The 21,934-nt window shown below is 45.7% G+C and overlaps 1 protein-coding gene across 1 annotated transcript in view; it reads right to left on the minus strand.

The window, feature by feature from the left end:
* The window catches only part of ADCY3 (adenylate cyclase 3), a 113,045-nt gene that overhangs the window by 16,117 nt on the left and 74,994 nt on the right, over positions 1 to 21,934 (minus strand). The window contains exons 6-12 of the mRNA XM_063300705.1: positions 21,645 to 21,772; positions 18,598 to 18,756; positions 13,443 to 13,605; positions 12,014 to 12,133; positions 3,450 to 3,592; positions 2,305 to 2,466; positions 660 to 747 (exon numbers count right to left, since the gene is read on the minus strand). Coding sequence (XP_063156775.1) covers positions 660 to 747; positions 2,305 to 2,466; positions 3,450 to 3,592; positions 12,014 to 12,133; positions 13,443 to 13,605; positions 18,598 to 18,756; positions 21,645 to 21,772 — 963 coding nt within the window. The remainder of the gene's footprint in view (positions 1 to 659; positions 748 to 2,304; positions 2,467 to 3,449; positions 3,593 to 12,013; positions 12,134 to 13,442; positions 13,606 to 18,597; positions 18,757 to 21,644; positions 21,773 to 21,934) is intronic.

The following is a 21,934-nucleotide window of genomic DNA, read 5'->3' on the forward strand; positions in this document are numbered from 1 at the left end:
TTACAAAGACACTATAAATCACTAGCAGGAAAATTGTCAGTGCCTTTTTTGCAACCCCAGAGCTCCTGCCAATTACAATTGGCAATATTGTTTCCCAGATTTTGAGGAGAGAAACATGAAAAAAGGACAACCACAATTCTCCCAAATTAAGAACATCCTATCAAACACCCTGACCCTACCCATATGAACCATTATACTCATGAAAACCTCCAGAAACTGGGCAATATTTTCCTATATTAAGGGGGATTTAAGGGGCAAAATGGATGCCTTAAGCTGTTGCAACACTTAAGGCACTTAAGAGGCAACATTTTTGCCTCTTAAATCCCTTCAATTAAAAGAAATGCACAAAACTGCATAACAAATATGGCTGTGCCCACTCAAAGTGATTTCACAATGGCACCATCTGCACTCAAGGTAGAAAGTCCTAATGCTGAAAATCCATTTAAATGCACATACACATGCCTACACACAATAAGCGAATATGGGAGTCCTACTATTATAGTTCAGGTAGAGCTTGCAATAAGAAATGTTTTCATAGAAACACAGATATTGCTGGTAGTATGGTGGAAAAACTTTGTATTGCCTTTGCAGGGCTGAGATTCCTACAGTAATTAACAATTGTGTGTTATGGAGGGGACCTAATGGTGAAAAGCCCTTACCCTGGGAAAGATGGCAGCCAGTGAACAAAGGGTCAAGATGAGTAGAAGGATCTCGCCAATCACAAATGTCACATAATTTGCTAGCAGCCTGCAACAGAGTAGGAAAGAAAAAGGAAACCACAAGAAATTAGCAAAGAGGAAGGTCAAAGATCAATATTTTTATTCTGATTGCAGAGGCATCAAGTTCCCTGCTATAAAAGAGTATTTTGCCACATAATTTTTGGCATTATTTTTTCACTTTGCTTGTTTGCCACCTATTCCTGAAGGCTCTGGGCAAGTATTAATGATGACATAAAAAGTAATAATGCCCCCAAGCCCCAAATACATATAAAAAACAGCAAAAAAGATAAAAATTATATATACTGTGTATATATAGTATATATATAGCAGAGTCATATATATACATATACATATACATATACATATACATATACATATACATATGCATATACATATGCATGTATATGCATGCTATATGCCCACAATCCCCAACTTCATGTGCCCACATACCCTCCTCCTATGCAGGATGACACAGGTAGCTCTTCACAATTGTCCTAAAGCCCAAGAGGCATAAAGCTGACCAAATTTCTGCTGGAAGGAGTTCAAAAGATTAGGGACAGGTACTGAAAATGCCCACTTCCAAATGACAATCCCATAATGTTGGGACCTGGAAGGAGTGGACTCTATTTGATCTGGTTTGATGGGCAGATACAAGAAAAGGCAGTCCTTCAGATAACCATGTCTAGAACCATTAAAGGTGACCACCAGCACCTGAATTGTACCTGGAAGCCAACTAGCAACCCACACAGCTCCCAAAGGAGAGTCATTCAAATACATCAAGACACACCCATCACTGCTTTGGCTGGTGCTGTAGAGGGCATAGGGAATGGCCTTGAAGGACAGTGGGAAGATCAGTTAACAAGGCAATGAAATCAAGCCCATTCCAAGAAACAAAGTTTAATATATGCCTCAGATGGCACTTCCCTAATTCACATGAAGGGAGGGAGGAGAGGGAAGCACATTCAGACTTGCAAGATTCTGCTAACTGTTCTAATAAAAGTAGTTTTAGACCTACAGTACGTATATGGCATTGGCTTTTTAGCCTGGTCTACCCTAAAGGGCTGACAGGTGCATTCTGTACCAGCTATAGCTTCCAAATGGTCCTTAAGGACAGCTCCATGTAGAGCATATTACAGTAATCCAAGTGGGAGGTGATTAGGGATGAGTGGCTGTAAGCAGGGCTTCTTGATCCAAAATTGGTTGTAATGGGTGTATAAGATATAACTGTACAAAAGTCCTCCTAGTCACAGCTACTACCTGCTCTTCAAGCAGAAGCTGTAAGTCTAGGAAAACTCCTAAATTTCAGACCACCTCTGAGCTGGGGAGTACAACCCCATTCAGAGTCAGGGATCGAATTTCCCTGGAATCATTAGGCCTACAAACCCAAATTCACTCTGTCTTGGGGTTTTTCAGTCAGAGCCTATTTTTCCCCATTCAGACTTTGTCAGCTTCCAGGCACTGTGTCAGCACTTTAACCACATTACCTGTCCAGTCAGGTGATGAAATATATAACTGGATATCATCAGCACTATTCTAACAGCCCTGTTTGAAATGGGCACAGCTCCACAGATCTAGCTGCACTAACCGTGGATCAATGAAGATCTCCACCAGAGCAGTAAAAAACAGGACCACACACGAACAGCTGAAGGCAGCCCCACTCTGCTTCTCCTTTTCCACAGAATAACGCGTCTCCATCTCAGGATCAATGAAACGCATGGATAGGCGATAGGTGGACCTGCCTTTTAGCCTGTCAGATATTTAGGACATATGATCATCATCAAAGATATCTGGGATTTTTAGAATACTAGCAAAACGTAAGATCTAGTTCCACTGAGACTTCAGGGAAAGTCATTATGCCTTTAACTGCCCACTGCTGGGGGGAATATTCTGCTTGCAGGCTTCCTGGGGCATCTGATTCAGCCTTAGGAAGAATGCTGGACTAGAAGGGCCTTTGTTCTGATCCATCTATTTGCTATGTGAGCAAATAGAAAGCTGCCTTATACCAAATGAGAATGGCCTCCTATCTCAGTTCTGATATTACCTCTTCAAGGCCTCAGGAAGAAAGCAGCTGTTCTGATCAGTGTTACTTGTGAGGCTGCACTTGGTATCTCCCTAAGCAATTCTTTAAAATTTACCAAGTTCCTATTTGCTTTCAGTCTTCAGGTTTTATTTTGCAAAATGCCCCTTATCATCTTAAATTATGACTGCAAAGTCAGCTGGCTATGTTGAGGATGGCTTGATCTTCAGTTTTATACAAGCATATGAGAACTATTCTATCAAATACTGTGTGAACCTCAGCTTTCTGTTTTTTAAAAGAAATAAAAGTTTTTATTGCAGGGACTGAGCCCAGATGATGGAAATATTTTCTGAACCTAAGTAGATGTCAGTCCTGTGATTGTCTAGATAGTGGGCCAGCTGGGAATAAACACACAAACAGACACAAAGAGAATTTGCAGCTTGAGCTGTACAATAGAGGAAAAGTAGAAGGTAAATACAGTAATAAAAACAAAACTAAGTCTCCAGAATACTCTTTCCCATGATACAAAATAGCAACCAAAGCAGGAAAAGGACCTGAACCACTGGTGGATGTCTGAAACCACAGTAGTGGACACTGTTGAGAGTAAAGGTTTCTATGTGATACTCAAACTGGCTGGTAGAGGAGGGGAGAAACATTGGAATGGAGAAAAAAACCACACAATTAGCTCCAAGATGGAAGGAGAGGAGACATACGCCTGCACAGATTCCCTCTCCAGCAAAGCCTCATTAAGCAATTTATTGAGTTCCTGCTCATTCTCTGAAGCATCCACCACTCTCTCTGCTAAGTCACGTAAGCGAAGACGCCTCCGAGGGTTGGGAAAGGAAGGATTCACTACCTGGATAGAAAAGGAGGCAAATAAAAAGTCCTCATTAGAAATCTGGAGGATAGAGAATGGGCAGTAGACAAGACAGGCCAGTAATCATGCTCTTGGACCAGCCTGTCTCAAGCTGATGCTCTCAGATGTACTGGACTACAACCCCTATCAGCTTCAGCCAGCATTACCTGGCTGGGCAAAGAACAGAACAGAAAATCAAGTTCTTTGGGACAGAGCATGGCACCCTGGGCTCTTCAAAGGCACTTTCCCAAAAGACTGCTCTGGAGTGTGGGGTTAATCCCAAATGCATATTTATATCAGGTAGACAGAGGGGTTTGCTCTCTGCTGTCTCCTCTATTCTCCCCCCACCCCTGCCCAGGTTCTCTTCCAGCCCAATTTAACTTTGTCTCTCTTTTTTGGCACATGGGCAGACTTCCAAACAAAGCATTGAACTACAGCTATTTACCATTTTTAAACATACGATTTCCCATTTAATTTTTAAATTAAAACAATTCTTTAAAAAAACAGGGAACAGGGAAGGGAATGATAGCCATGTTGCCACACATGGATGACGTACCAGGGGTCTAGGCAATAGATCCACATGATCAAACAAGAATTGTACAGCATCCGTTATGTTAAAACTGACTGCTGAAATTAACAGTTGGAAAAATAGTTTCCATTTGAGAACTTTCTGCTCAGACTTGGATACTTGGATGCCACTCACTTGCCCTCATTGCTATTTTTACCTGTCTTACTACTATTTTTGTTGCAGTTGCAGCACAAGCACACACTTCTCCTGAGTGCTGAAAGTTGACAAATCTTATCCCCCTTGTATGTCACTTTGTCATGAAACAACGTTGCAATTTTACACACACACACACAGTTTTTTTCTGTGCAATGTGCAAAGAAAACGTCTGGAAGAGGTGCAGCTCAAGTTTTTTTTAAAATGTATTATGCAAACTAATAAAAAAATACAAATGCAGAAAATATTAAAGTATCAACCCCACTACAAAATCAGTAAGTACAACAGTAAAGAAGAGGGAAAGGGACTGGAAGTCACATTATAAACAAAATATTTGCAAAACCTTTTACCATATCATGTCAGAGTCATCTTCCTGTCCCAAAGACTAATTAAAATATTGGCTAGCAATACATATCAGCAACTTATTGCAGCAAATCAAGCATAGATTTCCCCTTCAAATTATGTATAATAATCCCTTTAGCCAATCCCCATGCCCCAAAATCTGCAATTCTATTGCTTGATAGATTCTAAATACTGGGGATATACTGAAGAAAATCATATGCATCCTTAACATACAGCAATAGATCCAGAGTCATCTTAACAATTCTGTTAACGTCAGCCCAAAACACAACTGTACTAGGACAAGTTCAAACCATGTGGGTTAATGTTCCAACTCCTGTGTTACATCTAAAACAGCAGGGTGATAGTAAGCAACCTGTATTAAGGCTTTGTCATGAGTGCCGTTGAGCTGAAGTCATCAGCGCAATGGCACACATGACAATAGCAAGGAAATAGGTGAAGGGGTGCAAGATAAGTAGCCATCAACCCACAACGACTAACGGCCAACAAACAATAACTAAACGGATCACGGAGCACACCCAAGCCATCAGCGCCAATACAACGGAGATCGCCCAGCTGACAGCAATCAGCAGAGGAATAGAAAACCTGATGATGGGCGATCCCGGAACCCCTCACCCACCGGCAGGGCAACGTATTGGACAAAGGGGGGTGACGTGACCGCGAGTGAGGGGGCGCTGACCGGCGCGGGGTATTTAAACCCCGCACCGGCGCGCTCCTGTCACTCTCAGCTTTTTTCTTCCAACGCTGTAACTGCGCTGTGAATAAATCAGAGCCTGATCCACGAACCAGTGTCTGAGTATTATTCAGAGGCAGGCAGCGCATGACATAAAGCTGAGAGTCATAAACTCAGCCTCGCCGAGCCCCACCGGACGATAACGAGCCGCGGGAGGAGTAGACGGCGAGAAGACCAGCAAGATGAGGCCGGAGCGGCGCGGGCAAGGAGGGCGAGCCGCGCGGCAAGAGACAGAGGAGGACCGACCAAGGCCAGAGGCACCGCGGACTCCCGGAGCCATGGACGCCCACCCCACCCGACCCGAGCCTCAGCTCCAACCCCAAGGGGAGATGGCGACGGAGGCAACCCGACCGCGGGAGGGAGCAGCATGACTTCCGAAACCAGCGGAGGACCCCGCGCCCCACATCGCACCCCAGCAACGGGAGTGGAGCGACAGCCCAACGGCGGTCAACACGGAGGAGGACGACGGAGACACCCAGCAGACGGCGGAGGAAGCGGACCCGCGGCAGAGGGACGATGAACCCCGCCGGCAACCCACCCCCGAGGACGCGCCAACGGAACCGGCCCCAGCGGCGGCGCGGGCTGTGGACGAGGAGGCACGAGCTGAACTCGCGGCCATGCGGGCTCAACTGACGGAACTCCGGACCATGCTCCAGTCGCTTATGCCCCCCGCGCCACCCAACGACGTCCCCGCACAGGCCCACACCCCGAGCGAAGCACCGAACCCCCACGGGCCAGCGGAGGGTCAGCAGACGGCACAGGCGGACGACACCACACACCGGGAAGCGAGAGGCGGGGCCGCGCAAAACGCCCGGGCCCCAAAGGACTTCCCCATCTTCTTCGATGGGACCCCCACGAAACTCTCATTTTTCGTCACGAACGCTAGGGAGTTCATGGGGAGGCACGGACACTCCTACGACTCCGAGGCCGACAAGATCGCCGCCGTGGCGATCAAACTCCAAGACAGGGCGGCGGACTGGTACGTCCAACTGTACGAGTCCAGCTCCCCCGCCCTCGCCACCTTCCCTGCTTTCATCAATGAGATGAAAAACTACTTCGAAGACCCCCTAGCCAAAGTAAGGGCGAAAAGCGCACTCCAAAGACTTAAACAGGGCACACGCACGGTCCCTGACTACGCCCTGGAGTTCAAAGCCCTCGCGGGGAAGGTCAGCGACTGGTCCGAGACCACCCTGCTGGAAATGTTCAAAAGGGGGCTCAACCGCGACGTTCTCCAATGGGCCCTCTACCGCGACGACCCAGAAACGCTACACGGGTGGATCCACCTCGCGGGGAAAGCCGAACACGCGCACCGCACCTTCCTCATGACAACCACGGAAGACACAAACTATGCCGGAAAAAAGGTACCCGCACCACACGTCGGGATGGCCGGCCCCATATACCCAAAAAAGAAATTCAACCGGGAGCCCTGCGGGAGGTGTGGCAAATTAGGGCACAAGACGGTGGATTGCTTCGCCAACCGACCGCCGACCAGTGCGCCCAAACCCACCCCGAAAATTAGCCCCAAACCACCCAACCTGGGGCCGCCCCCTCACCGCCGAATGACCGTGGCCACAGCGACACCAGAGGAAGGCTGGGACGCTTACTGGGGGGAAGAGGATAACGCAGACCCCGACCAGCCGGCGGGAAAAGCTCCCCGCCTGCCCTGAAACGCGTGGCGAGGCAGGCGGTGGGACAGCAGCGCGGACCACCTCGACGGAACGACGAAAGCCCCGTAATAATGGCAGCAATCAAACTCTCTGCCGGCAACGGAGCCACCACGGCCGCGGCACTAGTGGACTCGGGGTGCTCAAAAAACCTCATCCACCCCGACCTAGTCGCCAAACTCGACCTCCGCTGCTTCCCCCTCCCCACACCGCTGGCATTCCACCAGCTGGACGGCTCCACAGCGGGAGGGAAACCAGCCACGCTACAAACCGAGCCGGTCACCCTGCAAATGGGCACTCACACCGAGCGCACATCGTTCGTCGTCACGCACATCGGACGGCCCATTGCAGTCCTGGGGATGCCATGGCTCGCGACAAACAACCCGCGGATCAACTGGGAGACCCGCACCTTCACATTCGGCGACGGCGAGTATCGAGCACCAGTTCCAGCGGGCAGAACCAACCCCACGGTAGGACGAGCGGAGGCGACCACACAAGACAACGCCGCTACCACAGCAGACCTACCAGAACAATACGCCGACTTCTCCGAGGTCTTCAGAGAGGCAGAAGCTGACCAACTACCCCCCCACCGCAAGACGGATTGCCGGATCGACCTACTGCCCGACGTCCCCTTACCTAGACCAAAGATCTATTCGATGACCCCGAAGGAGATGGCAACCCTCCGGGAGTTCATCGATAAAAACCTAGACAGGGGATTCATAGAGCCAGCATGCTCACCGGTCGGAGCCCCCGTCTTATTCCGGGAGAAGAAAGACGGGACCCTACGGCTCTGCACCGACTACCGGGGCCTAAACGCGGCTTCCCTGTCCAACAAATACCCCTTACCCCTGGTGAAGGACATGCTCGCCCACCTGTCCACGGGCAAAGTCTTTTCCAAACTGGACCTTCGCGAGGCGTACTATCGCATCCGAATCAGGGAGGGGGACGAATGGAAGACGGCGTTCAACTGCCCCCTAGGCGCCTTCCAGTACAAAGTACTGCCCTTCGGACTCGCGGGGGCCCCTGGGGTGTTCATGCAGCTCATCAATGAGGTACTGCATGAACATCTGTTCAAAGGGGTCCTGGTCTACATCGACGACGTCCTTATTTACACAAAAACGCACGAGGAACATGTGACCCTAGTCAGGCAAGTCCTCGACAAGCTCAGAAGGGCGCAGCTCTATGCCAAGCCTACAAAGTGCGAGTTTCACAAAGAGCGCCTAGACTATCTGGGGTACCGAATCTCCGGGGACGGCATCGAAATGGACCCCGCAAAAGTCGAAGCGGTGCTAAACTGGGAGCGCCCCCGCAACAGACGCCAACTACAGAGCTTCCTCGGATTCGCGAATTTTTACAGGTCATTCGCCCGGGGGTTCGCAGAGATAGCCCTCCCCCTAACGGACCTCCTCAAAACCAAAGGGGTGGGGGACACCCGACGCGCCAAGAACCCAGGCACAGTGCTGAATTGGACTCCCGCGTGCCAGACCGCATTCAACAAGCTGAAAGCGCTGTTCACTACGGAGCCAATCCTCGCGCACCCGGACCCAGAACGGCCGTTCGTGGTCCAAGCCGACGCCTCAGACTTCTCCCTGGGAGCCATCCTGCTACAGAAAGACCCCACGGGACTCCTGAAACCATGCGCCTACCTGTCAAGGAAGTTCTCCGAGACAGAAAGGCGATGGCACGTCTGGGAGAAAGAAGCCTTCGCGGTGAAATCAGCGCTAGAGACATGGCGACACCTACTCGAGGGAGCCACCCAACCATTCGAGGTCTGGACTGACCACCGGAACCTCGAGGCCCTACGAACGCCTAGACGCCTTAGCCCAAAACAGGTCCGATGGGCCCAATTCTTCAGCCGCTTTAATTTCCAGCTGAAGTTCATGCCGGGCAAAAAGAACTTCCTGGCCGACGCCCTCTCCCGACTGCCCCAAGACGAAGAGCCCGCCCCAGACACCATTGGGACGGTCCTATCCGCCTCGCAACTGGGGATGGCCGTGACCACCCGAAGCGGCGCGCGGAGGCAGCTCGACTCTACGGCGCAGCCGACGGCGGGACAACCGGCGACCGGAAGAAGCCAACCGCAACTACCAGGGGGAATGCGCACGGACCTCGCCGCCGCCCTCAAAACCGACCCCTGGTTCCTGGCAAACCCCGACAAGGTAACGATGGCACAGGACCTGGCATGGGGGGAAGGCAGAATCTACGTCCCGGACTCGCAACGCCAGGCGATCTTGCATAGGTCACACGACGCCAAACAAGCGGGACACTTTGGGTTCCTCAAGACCCTACACCTAACACGGCGTCAATTCTGGTGGCCCGTAAAAACCTACGTAGCGTCCTGCCCAACGTGCGCTAGGGCCAAACGGGCACCAGGCAAACCCGCGGGGCTATTGCAACGGGTGGCAGAACCCTCCCGCCCATGGGAGGAAATCTCTATGGATTTTATAGTGGACCTCCCACCCAGCCAGAAGAAAACGGCCATTTGGGTGGTGAAGGACTACTTCTCAAAGCAGGCCCACTTCATCCCCTGCACGTCGGTCCCATCCTCACAACAGCTAGCCAAACTCTTCCTCATCCACGTGTACAGGCTACACGGATGTCCCGCACGTGTGGTGACCGACAGGGGCACACAGTTCACCTCCAAATTCTGGCGGGCCTTCCTAAAGCTGACGGGGACCCAACAGGCCCTATCTACGGCTTGGCACCCCCAGACGGACGGAGCCACAGAGGTTCTTAATGCCACCTTAGAGCAATTCATACGATCATATACTAACTACCACCAAGACGACTGGGCTGAACTGCTCCCGTTCGCCGAAGTCGCATACAACAACGCCGTCCACACGAGCATGGGGAAAACTCCGTTTGAAGTAGTCTCGGGGCGCGACTTCGTCCCCATACCGGAGCTACCTCAACCCCCGGAACCCCAGGTGGACGCTAGCGACTGGGGACGGAAGATCGCGGAAGCATGGCCAGTAATCACGGCGGCGCTGAAGGATGCACAGGCAGCCTACAAAGAGCAGGCCGACAAGCACCGGCGCCAACAACCGACGTTCCAAGCGGGGGATATGGCCTACCTATCCACCAAGTTCCTAAAGTCAACCCAACCCTCGAAAAAACTGGGGCCTAAGTACATCGGGCCGTTCCGAGTCACGCAAATAGTGAACCCGGTAGCAATACGCTTGGACCTGCCACACAACCTACGGAGACTCCACCCGGTGTTCCACACCAGCCTCCTGAAACCGGCAACCACCTCCCGATGGCACCCAAGCACGCCACAGCCCGCACCGGTGATGATCGACGGGCAACACCACTTCGAGATAAGGGACATTCTCGACTCCGCAAGCAACGAGGAACTCTACACTATCTGGTCAGGTGGAAACACTTCCCCCACCCGGAATGGGTGGCGGCGCACAACGTTAATGCGCCTGACCTGACCAGAGCATTTCACCGGGCATACCCCGACAAACCACAACCAAGGTCAGCAAGCCAAACCCCCCCCCCCGCAGGCCCCCCCCGCCTCCCGTGCCCCAAGGGAAAGGGCCCCCCCAAGCCCGCGACTTGGGTGGACCTCCCCCCCCCGGGACTCACTCCCCCCGCCCCGGGCCCACGGGGTGGTGACAAGCGTTCGCCAGCACCCTCCCCCCGCCCCCCCGGCCGCGGGGGAGTGGCAAGCAAGTCAACAGGGCAACCTGGGGGCAACGCCCAGGAGATACAACAAAGGCGACGCACTTTAAATGAGAAAAAAGAAGGGCCCTACCTGGAGCTGATAAGCACCCGACCAGCCACGCCTCTCTCCTCGCCGAACTGAGCCAAACAAACAGGGTGTGGCTGGAGCATGCGCACGCCAGGACAGGACCCGAGCATGCGCACCATGGACACACCCTGGGAAGGCACGTGGTAGAGGGAGGAGCAAAGGGAGGGGCGACAACTACTCCGGCGGGAATTTCGAAAAAAAAAAAAAAAAAAAAAAAGTGCCGTTTTGACAGCTCCACCGAAAAAAAAAAAAAAAGAAAAAGAAAACCGGGGGGGAGCACTATTCGGACAGGGGGCAGTATGTCATGAGTGCCGTTGAGCTGAAGTCATCAGCGCAATGGCACACATGACAATAGCAAGGAAATAGGTGAAGGGGTGCAAGATAAGTAGCCATCAACCCACAACGACTAACGGCCAACAAACAATAACTAAACGGATCACGGAGCACACCCAAGCCATCAGCGCCAATACAACGGAGATCGCCCAGCTGACAGCAATCAGCAGAGGAATAGAAAACCTGATGATGGGCGATCCCGGAACCCCTCACCCACCGGCAGGGCAACGTATTGGACAAAGGGGGGTGACGTGACCGCGAGTGAGGGGGCGCTGACCGGCGCGGGGTATTTAAACCCCGCACCGGCGCGCTCCTGTCACTCTCAGCTTTTTTCTTCCAACGCTGTAACTGCGCTGTGAATAAATCAGAGCCTGATCCACGAACCAGTGTCTGAGTATTATTCAGAGGCAGGCAGCGCATGACAGGCTTCAAGTATACACTAAGCAAAATTTTACACTGTATTATTTTAAGAACATGGGGAACTAATTTCATGTTGTTTAAGGCAAACTGCCATTGATGTAGCTCAGTTGTAAAGCATATTCTCTGCATGCAAATAGTTTCTTGCTGGTCCCTAGAAGTGTAACGGATGGCACAATTCAGCAGGCCTGACTGAGCTTTATACCAATCCTCATCAGATTCCTAAAGGCAGGCAGACACTTACTAGAGGGCTTCTTGACAACAGAACTCTCTCATATTTGGAACTCTGCTAGAAAAATTAACCTGATATTCACTCTCCTTTCTTCTTTCACATTTCCTCCCTCCCTCACAACCTATATTTTACACATAAACAGCTTTTCTTGGAACAAATTTCGACGAAGTTTTTGTTTATCTTTCTCCATCCATCCTGCCCCTTTACCCTAGTATCCGATTCCTCTGCCTCATCTGGGGTTGTGCAGGTGGTATTAATGCTCCCATTGCATTCTTTGGTGTTGATCAGTTGAGGTGAGTTCCCATGGGAGGATGAGACAGATAACTTCTGCAACGTGAAAAAGAGACAAATGAGCTGAAAGTGAGGACAGTGCAATTTCCTGAATTCTTCCACAGCTGGGAAAAGAATTGGGCTTTGGAAAACAAGTACCTGCTAGTACACTAGCTTTCTGCAGCATATGTAGTCCAATGTGTTAGGTTTCAACTATCGTAACTCTATAAGCCAATATGGGGGCATCAAATTGGGCAACCAAATTAGCCAAGCCTGTTTTACACTATCACAACCCTATCATTCTCATCCTCCCTTTTGCAAGTATAAGCATCACCCAAACTACAGTAGATCTATTATAAAATGTTGTGGCCCCATCCCACATTCCCTCACCCACCCGTAAAACACTAATAACCTAGACATTATAATTTTTCAGGCAGTCAAGGTTAAGGAAACAACCTTCAAACAATTCCAAAATGGAAACTGAAATTTGGTATGAATTTGGATGCTGTGGGCAGAGATTCATGAATAACACAAACATCACCTACAGAGAAAAGATAGAGGCCTGAACCATCTTGTACTTATCATGCTAATTTTCTATGCGGAAAGACTGCTTTGTTTCTTTGTACAGAAGAACACGCAGTCATCTGAGACCTCAGCTGAAGTAGTGCAATCTTGACATAGGCTAACAAGTTCGGTGAAAACAAGGCCAACATGAGTTTCTGAAGACTACCATAATATAATGATCTTGATGTAGTCCTTCCTGGGACTACTACTCTGTGTCCCAGGAAGGAGACAATGGCAAACCACTTTTGAAAAACCTTGCCAAGAAAACTGCAAGGACTTCTCCAGGCAGTCTCCGAGAATCGAACATGATTGAATGGATTAAAAAAAATGCTAAGTGATGTGATCCACAATAGTTTTTTGTTTAATGTACATTTAGGAAAATCATTTGATCAAATCTAGACATTAAAATATCATTCTGGACATTTGGAAATAGTCATTTAGTAATGACAAGTCAAAGAAACAGAACAGTGTATGTAGGATTGGTTCATCTAAATTAAGTATCCAAGAGGTATAATTAGACCTTCTGTCATAAGTCTCTTCTCTAAATGTAGAGAATAAGTTCCAGTCAAAATAACCTTTGTTTTAGAAAGAAAAAAAAATACAACAGCTTAGAATAGCTAATGGCAGCAGTAGTATCAAGAATATCAATCTGAATTAATATCAAGCATCAATCTGATCTAGGGTCACGATGAAGCTAAAGGGAAAGAGATAGATGAGAGCACGTTCTCTCCTTCCTCTGATCCTACCAAACCTGACACATAATTCCATTCTTTTCAAAAGATCCAGTGGAAGAACTACTCACCACCCCATTGATCCCATTCTTGAGTGGCTGCTTCGGTACTACTACGAGGTAGGTGACAATCCCCTTTTCCTTCAGGTATTCACATCGTGACCCACCATCTCCTGGTTCCACCTCAAATTCTCCTTTCAAGCAGTCCATTGTGCTCTGAGAAATGTGTACACGCCTAAAAGGACCACAGAAAATGCAGTCAGCCTTAATATAGGAGAAAATGTCAGAGCCATTGGAGAAAAGGACTGGAGAAAAGTCGAGAACTTCAAGGACTTCAGAATTTACACAAATATTGAAACCACTGTTTCAAAATACACCAAAAAGTATTTTTAAACATAACATCCCTGATAATGACAATAACACATTATCTATCTATATCTATCTATCTGTATCTATCTATATACACATACACACACATAATTTTATTAAGAATTTTGATTATAATAGTAAAATCTAATACAAACTAAACTTAAAGAAAGAAGAGAAGAGATTTATTGCTTGAGTGGTCGGTGAGGATCTTTCCTAAGTTTCTTCTTTAGACTGTTACACTCTCTTGGACTCCCTTTTCTTTTATCTGATCATTGCCTAGGCAGCATCTCTTCCCTCTACTCTCCAAGGTCACCCTCACATTCCATCACAGGTTGCAAGCAAGATGGCTATTCCCATCATCTCCCAGACCTTACATCCATGGGAGACTGCTGTCCTGTGGTCTCCTTGCAGGAAGCAACCATCTGGAACACATGAGGGCAATCTCCCATCTTCTCCGTATCTGGAGAGGTTCCAAGGGACCGGTCTACTCACCAGTTCTTTGATTTTCACTGTGATCATCAGCTCTGCTTTCATGGAGACATCTTCAGTCCACCATTCCTCCCCCGGAAGCCCACAACAATACATTATCAAGTACTATCTTTCCCATGTTTTGTGACACCATTTTCAAAATAAGCTGCAACTGGATGCTGCCCAAGTGCACATAAATATCATAGCCTCATAAACTAGAAACCCCTCACAGTCTGCACTTCTAGAATGTGAAGGAAGCCAAAGCTAGGAGGTATTGCTTTTCAGCTGTAGCACCAGTGCTTTGAAATAATCTCCCAACCGAGATCTGATCATCCCCTTCCTTAAAGGCTTTCACGAGGATACTAAAAACTTAGTTCTTTCAGGAAATATTCTACTTAAAATCATGAGCTCCGCTTTCTTTTATGTTAATTTTATTTTTGCTGTTTTATTTGGGTTTTGATTTTTATGTTTGTTTTATGTTTTGTTTGGACTGTTACTTTAGACCTGCTGCAGAGCTTTTAATGTTTTCATATCGTGTAAGAAGCAAGAGTTATTGGACTGCAGCAGAATATAAATGAATCCTTGAGAGAGTGGTGATTCCAGTGGCTCTAGAGGAAGTGGTGGTCTGGCCCTCCCTTAAGAAACCTTTGCTGGATTCAGCACAGCTTGACAATTTTCATCCAGTCTCCTAAAAAGAAAAGGTTTTTGAGGAGTTTGCAGCTTAAAGGGTACTGGAGGAAACAGTTTATCTGGACACTTTTCAGTCCAGTTTCAGACCAAGATATAGCATTGAGATGGCATTGATTATACTTTGGGATAACCTGTAGTGGGCTTAGGACTGGGGGGAGGGTGTCCTCCTGGCCTCCTTTGATCTCTCAATGACCTTCAATACTATCAACCATTGTATACATCTGGACAAGATCAGGGGTTTGGGACTGGGAGGTATGGTGGTGTTGTGGTTCTCCTCCATCTCCAGGGCTGGTTCTAGTCAGTGTTGGGGGAGACAGTAGTCTAACCCTAGGCCCCTGTTTTGCATATTTCTATGACTTTGTAAATCTTTCAGTCTAGGATTCAGAGAATACCTCCATTCATTTTCCTATTGCAGAAATTTAGCACCAAAATCTCTTGTTTTAAGTGGCAATGATTTATTGGTTTGTTTACAAAATAAGGCAAAATATTTCTCCTTAAAATGCTTCCCAAAGTTCTCCCACCCCCCAATTTTTTAAAGAGGTTGAGAAATGTCAAGGCCCAGAAGCTTTTTAAAAAAAAAAAAATGTTTTAAAAGCCAAACAAATATTGTCTGCCCCTGCAATTCACAAACAATGTTAAAATAGACAAATTCCAGAGATCTTCTAGCAGTAAACTGAACCTACATAAAATAAATGTTGGGTCATTTTTGATGGTTTTCCTAATCTTTCCAAGTCATTAATTACATTATGGCTGCAAAAATGTACAGAAATTGTGTCAGACTGGAAGTTTAAGAATTCAACAGGAAGATATCCAAACTGAGTGACTTCATAATGCTCAGTATACCTATGGTATACAATTGTCCCTTGCGCAGATATAGATTCCATGTCTAAGATGACTGAATGTGGATTGAAACACAGACACATCTGGCTATTAGTGAATGTGGGTGGGGGGAGGGTTGCCTGCCTATCCATATCTATATTCACATCCATATGTGGCACTGCAGTATTATATTGGAACAAATCAAACTTGCAGCAATTGGATCTCAGTAACAGCGTTGACATCTATAGCATTTTAGGTAGTATTCTGATTCTTTTTTTTACCTTGATATAAGGATTCTTGTTTATAAAAAATAAACAAAACGATACAAGACTTCTTAGAAAGTGTTCTCAAACAGTAAATTTGAACTTATCCCATATTTTGGCATAAATGAAAGATCTAGACCAGTGGTCTAATGTATGAAGCACAGTATATGTGATTAAGGTGCATGTAACTACAACATTTATTTATATTTTAAGACACCTTCCTATTTTAATTCCTTCACAGTATTGGACCAAATTCAAAATACATCAAAGAATTTCTTTTGTAAGAATATTGCCAAGATTTTCATAGTATACCACTTAGAAAGATGGATTTATTTTTTCACACATTCAGTCTTTTAACTGGGCTTTTATATTAGTTTCTTATCCTTTTATTTTTATTTAAAACAAAGGCTTTTTTTTTTTCAAAAAACAAAAAACAGAAAAACACGCCTGAAAATAATATAGGTAAATATTTAATGTCTACTTCCTCCTTCTTTGTACTCCAACTTATTTGCAGTACCTATTGGTGTAAGCTGTAGAAACCATACTCTTAAGTTTTTGTATTTATCTTGCTGCATAATTGACAGCATATATGGAAGCTGTTCTTGTTTAGATTTAGTTAAATATCTGTTATGGATATATAGCGTTAGCTTCAGCATTGCTGCATATTCTTCAAGCTGAAGTTCCCAATCAGATATCACTGGTATTATATCGTTTTCCTAGTGTTGTGCAAAGTTTGTCCTCACAGCTGTAAACATGTATCTTAATGTTGATTAACACTTTGAACATACACCTAACCCAGGATTCTAATCTTTTTTCTATCTAATTAAAAAAGCAGTATTTTATCATCATGTTCTACCTCCTACTTGTGCTCATTTATCAGTTATCACATATCTCACATTCAGATATCAGCCACTTTGATGAAAGGCAGCATAGAAGGAGTACACAGAATAAGCATATTAGCCCAAATCAACATGTACTTTCCTTGGCCTGAAATACAAACTTTAAAATTCTCTGAACATCTTTATTTATATAAAATGCATATCTATACCTACCTGGCCACAGCTCTGATAGGTATACACTTTCGGGCAAGGACCTTTCCCTCCAATCTAATTAAGTTTGTTCTTCAAAGTGTCAAATATTGACACAGGAGTAAGAGAAAGAGACATTCATATTGATCCAATCCATTTTGTTTCCAAACCATCATACTTTAAATGCTGAAAATTAAATTCCCTAAATACAAACCCTAACCCTAACCCATGATTTAAAGTTCAGGGCTATTTTCATTTCTAAATAAAGCATAACCTTTGCTATTACTATCCAAACTGCTTTGCCTCATACTAGACTAACGAAAAACTCACACACTGATCTTCTTAGATTGATTAGCTCCCTTTTCTTTCTAGCTGGCTATAACTCACTCATCTGCCTGATCTTTGTCTTGAAGCAATCATCTCTGATAGCTGAAGAGTCCCAAGTATACAGTACGCAGATTTATTTTTGTTATAGTTGTCAGGAGACAAATGAAACAAGGATAAATCTGCAGCACTAAATAAGTTCCTCCAAGGAGTACTTCCTGCTTATTTTGTGCACATCAGTCAGGAATCACAGAAAATTGGCCCAATTTTTCTTGAAGCAAATCTGTTTACAGTTTTTAAAGAGGACAGGGTGCCATTAACAAGGTGTGTCCAAATTTGGTGGGCTAATGCTAGCTAGACTGGAAAGTTGATTCTGATCCTTGAGAAGAGTAAAAGTCAGCCCTTTTGACTGACTCTCTGGCGCTTTCACCTTACTCAAAATAACTCCTATCCCCAACCAACTCACAAAAAGGTCTTGAATGCATGCATGGATCTTAATCCCTGTGATACTAAACCAAAGGACAAAAAAATAGAGAATCTTTGCTGAAAGGGCACAGGTGATATCCTAAATCCAATCAGATTGAATAGGGTCAACTCCCTCCAGGTACTATATATAAAAGATTGTCATCAGAAGGGACTCTGGAAGCAGGTATTTTCAATCCCTGCCCCCATACTTTAGAATTCCCTCCCTACAGAGATCCCATCTGCCCCTTCTCTCCTAGTTTTCAGGAGGACAGTTAAGACTAGTGTAGGATGAAGGCAAGTTGTAAGTGAAGGCTGGAATCTGGCAGAAACATGATGCATATTTTCTGTTTATTTTTTTTTAATGTTGTCAATTTTGCTTTTACAAGGGGTGGGTTTATTTACTGTTTTTCAGAGGGTTGCTTTTAACTGGATTGTTTGCCACCCAGAGCCTCCAAGAATGGACAGCATACAAATGCAATGCATAATATAATATAATATAATATAATATAATATAATATAATATAATAATATAATATATGTTTAGACATTTTCTAGATGATCCTAAAGCATATCCTAAGAACAGGTGCCTTGTTTCTACTGCAAAAAAGTGAGTCTAGCTGCTAGTTAAAAATAAATACTGCCCTAAGCCTAGACAGTGGTTTCAACAGAAGATCTGGTTTTGACTTTTTCAACTTTGCAGTATTAACATGTCTTCTAAACACAAGTTAGAACAGTCTGATTCTTCATAACAACTTTATAAAAACAGTACTGGAAAAAAACCAGTCCCTAGGAGGCACTTACCCAGGGATGCCACCTGCTTCCATCTTGTTAGCCACAGTTACATCCGTGGACCATACATCATACTGCCAACGTTTCTGCCCTAGGACTCCACCAAGGACAGTGCCACTGTGCACCCCCACACGCATGTCCACATCTGTTTTGGTCTTCTCTCTTACATAGCTTTAGAGGAATGAATGAATAGTAATAAGCAATGTTTATCTCAAAGAAATGGTTATTTCCTGTTTCTGTACTTGAGAAGACTTTGCTATGGCTGCTTTTATTGTGCATAGGGCTTTACTGCTGCTAAGGGCTCTGTTCAGAGGGCTGCCAGAGGTCCCACCAAGCTGGTCATTCCCTGATTACAATCCAAAATTCTACCAAGAGGACAGAAGGAAGAGAAAATAAACAAGCAGTATGAGGTTTCTATAGTTACTTAGGTTTCATTAAGGAAGTGCAAACTTCCCCAATATAGTACTTTCCAGATGTGGGTAGACTACAAGGCCTATAATTCTCAGCCATCATGGACAAACTCAGGTTTTGAAGAGGATTTGAACAGAGGAATAGGTGCACTAGTGAAATTTAATTCTAAATGCAAGATATGGCTTTTTAGGTAGCACCAAGGAACAAAAGCTATAACTCAGTGGAAGAGCTATTTCTTTACATGCAGAAGGGTCCTGTATCAAACCTTGGCCATTTGGTCTAGTGGTTCAGGCAACTGGCTAGAAACCAGGAGACTGAGAGTTCTAGTCCTGCCTTAGGCATGAAAGCCGGCTGGGTGGCCTTGGGCCAATCACTCTCTCTCAGCCCAACTCACCTCACAGGGCTGTTGTTGTGGGGAAAATAGGAGGAGGAAGGAGTACTAGGTATGTTCGCTGCCTTGAGTTATTTATAAAAATAATAAAGGCAGGATATAAAATAAATAAATAAATTTAGGTAGGGCTGGAAAAACTCTGGCTGAAAAAAGTGATGAGTCCCTGCCAATCACTGTCAACAATCCTGGTTTAGTGCATTAAGGGAACATAACTTCATTTCTTCTTGTGAAATCTGAACTTGTGCCAGATTCAAAAGATTGCCTAACAACCCAGCTCCCTTTTCCTATCCTCTTTTATTTCTCAAGTTTGTTTCTATAATTGAGCTGTAAAACTACTTTCAATGTTGCTATTCCTGTAATTTTCCATAAATGCTGTCATGTTCACTGTTTCAATGTGCACTGTACATCGTAACATTTCACATGCCATGGCACTGACGCGCGTCTCTGTTTGGGAGGGAGCTGCTGTGAAACCTTGTACCAAGCTCTGTATCTGTGTTCATTACAATGGAATGTGTTTGGGTTATGTGCTCTGTTCAAGGACTTTTCCCGCAGACCATCAGAAACCATTAGGAGCACCTGGGATTGTGAACTTGGGAAGATTCTATGGGGGGAGGGATCTCATTTGCACCGAGGGTTTTTAGTTTGCATTTGGCGTGCTTTTATCATTCTCAGCTTTCTTTGTGATCCTGCATACTATTCTTTAATAAATCAGATACCTTTATGAACCTGTTCATGAGTCTGATGGTGTTTTAGGATAGGCAATCATTACATAAAGCTGAGAATCTCCCATGTGCCCCGGCTGCCCCCCCCCCCACATGCTAGATACAAGGTTCTTAGCATGTACTCCATTGATTCTAATTTTGCCTCTACCACTCAAGCAATCATTACAAATGCTTCTTTTCAAGGCCAACATTTTCCACTCCTAAGACCTTCCTAAGCATGGAATTTTGTTTTACAGAGAGACAAAATTAGCTGGAGATATATTGTTTAGTTATCATGGAAAGTGGAAAAAAGACCAGGAGGCATTTTTTCTCTCTCTCCAGCTGGAAAAGTTAAGCTAAGATGAAAATTTACAGTTCAGAAGCAGCCACACTTAGGGGAAGATTTCTACACAATTAACCTTTAAAAGAAAAATGGCAGGGGTACATATTTATTTATTAAACAAATGTATATAGCTGCCCAATTCACCCATGGTGACTCCGGATGTCTCACAAGATTAAAATCCATAAAACAAAACACACACACACCCCATGGCAACAGACACAGTCAAATTAACCACTTGATTGGTTCCTTAGTGACCAGGGGTCCACAAGCCCGCTGGCAAAACCATGTCTTCAGGGCCTTCTGGAAAAGGAGCAAGGAGGGGGGCAATCTTATCTCTGGGGGAATTATGTTCCATAGGGAGGGAGCCGCCACAGAGAAGGCCCTTTTTCTCAGTCCCATTAGATGTACTTCCCTGATTGATGGGATCTGCAGCATACCCTGCCTCCCACTCCGGTGGGCTGGGTAGATGTGAGTGGGGTAAGGCAGTCCTTCAAATAACTTGGCCCCAAGCCATGTAGGGCTTTAAAGGTAATAACCAGCACCTTGAATTGGACCTGGAAGCAAGTCAGCAACCAATGCAGCTCCCGCAAAAGAGGTGACACATGCACAAATCCAGGCTTGCACAAAACTGTGTGGGCTGCCACATTTTGAACCAACTGAAGCTTCTGGATATTCTTCAAGGGCAGCCCCTTGTAGAGTGCATTACAAGAGTCCAAATGGGAGGTGACTAGGGCTTGGGTGACTATGAGAAGGGCCTGTTGGTCCAGGAACAGGCCTAACTGGTACACAACTCACAAAGGCCCTCCTGGCTGTGACTGCCACCTGCTCCTTTAGCAGGGGTCATGAGTCCAGGAAAACATGCATGTAATAAGGAAATAATGATGTAATAAACAGTACTGTCTTTAATTAGGGTAGGACAACAGAGAGGGAAAAAAGAGTTCCCTAATAAATGGATCAATCATACAGTGAGTTTTATAATTTTAATAAATTTACCTAAAGGAAGTGAACTAGGTAAATATTGCTCTCAGGTCTGAAATTCAATAAAATTCTTATCAAAGAATATGCTTCAGAAAAAAATATTCCTTGGCAACTTTATAAACCAATAGTTTTTCATGTGGGAAAATAAGAAAAACATGAATGAAAACCAAAAACCAACAAGTCAGACTGGAAAAACCAAAAACAGCACACAAATTGGGAAAGGGAGAATGCTTACGAAATAGCTTCCACCATAGCGAGGCCCATCATGATTGAGCAAACAGCATGGTCCTCCCGGTAGTCTGGCAAGCCACAGATACAGTAGTAGCAGTCACCCAGAATCTTGATACGCAGTTGATGGTACCTCTGCAAGAATGCCATTTTAAAAAAAGGTAAGTGTTTAGGATTTCCAGGTCTCAATCCAGAAACCTGCATTTTATTTTTAAACCTATTGTTGAATCATGGAAAAGGCTGCCATAGGTTCTCTGGCTCATTGACCCACAATCCCTTCCAATTATGGTACAGCAC

The sequence above is a fragment of the Candoia aspera genome, chromosome 1 (genome assembly GCF_035149785.1).
Source record: "Candoia aspera isolate rCanAsp1 chromosome 1, rCanAsp1.hap2, whole genome shotgun sequence".
Lineage (NCBI taxonomy): Eukaryota > Metazoa > Chordata > Lepidosauria > Squamata > Boidae > Candoia > Candoia aspera.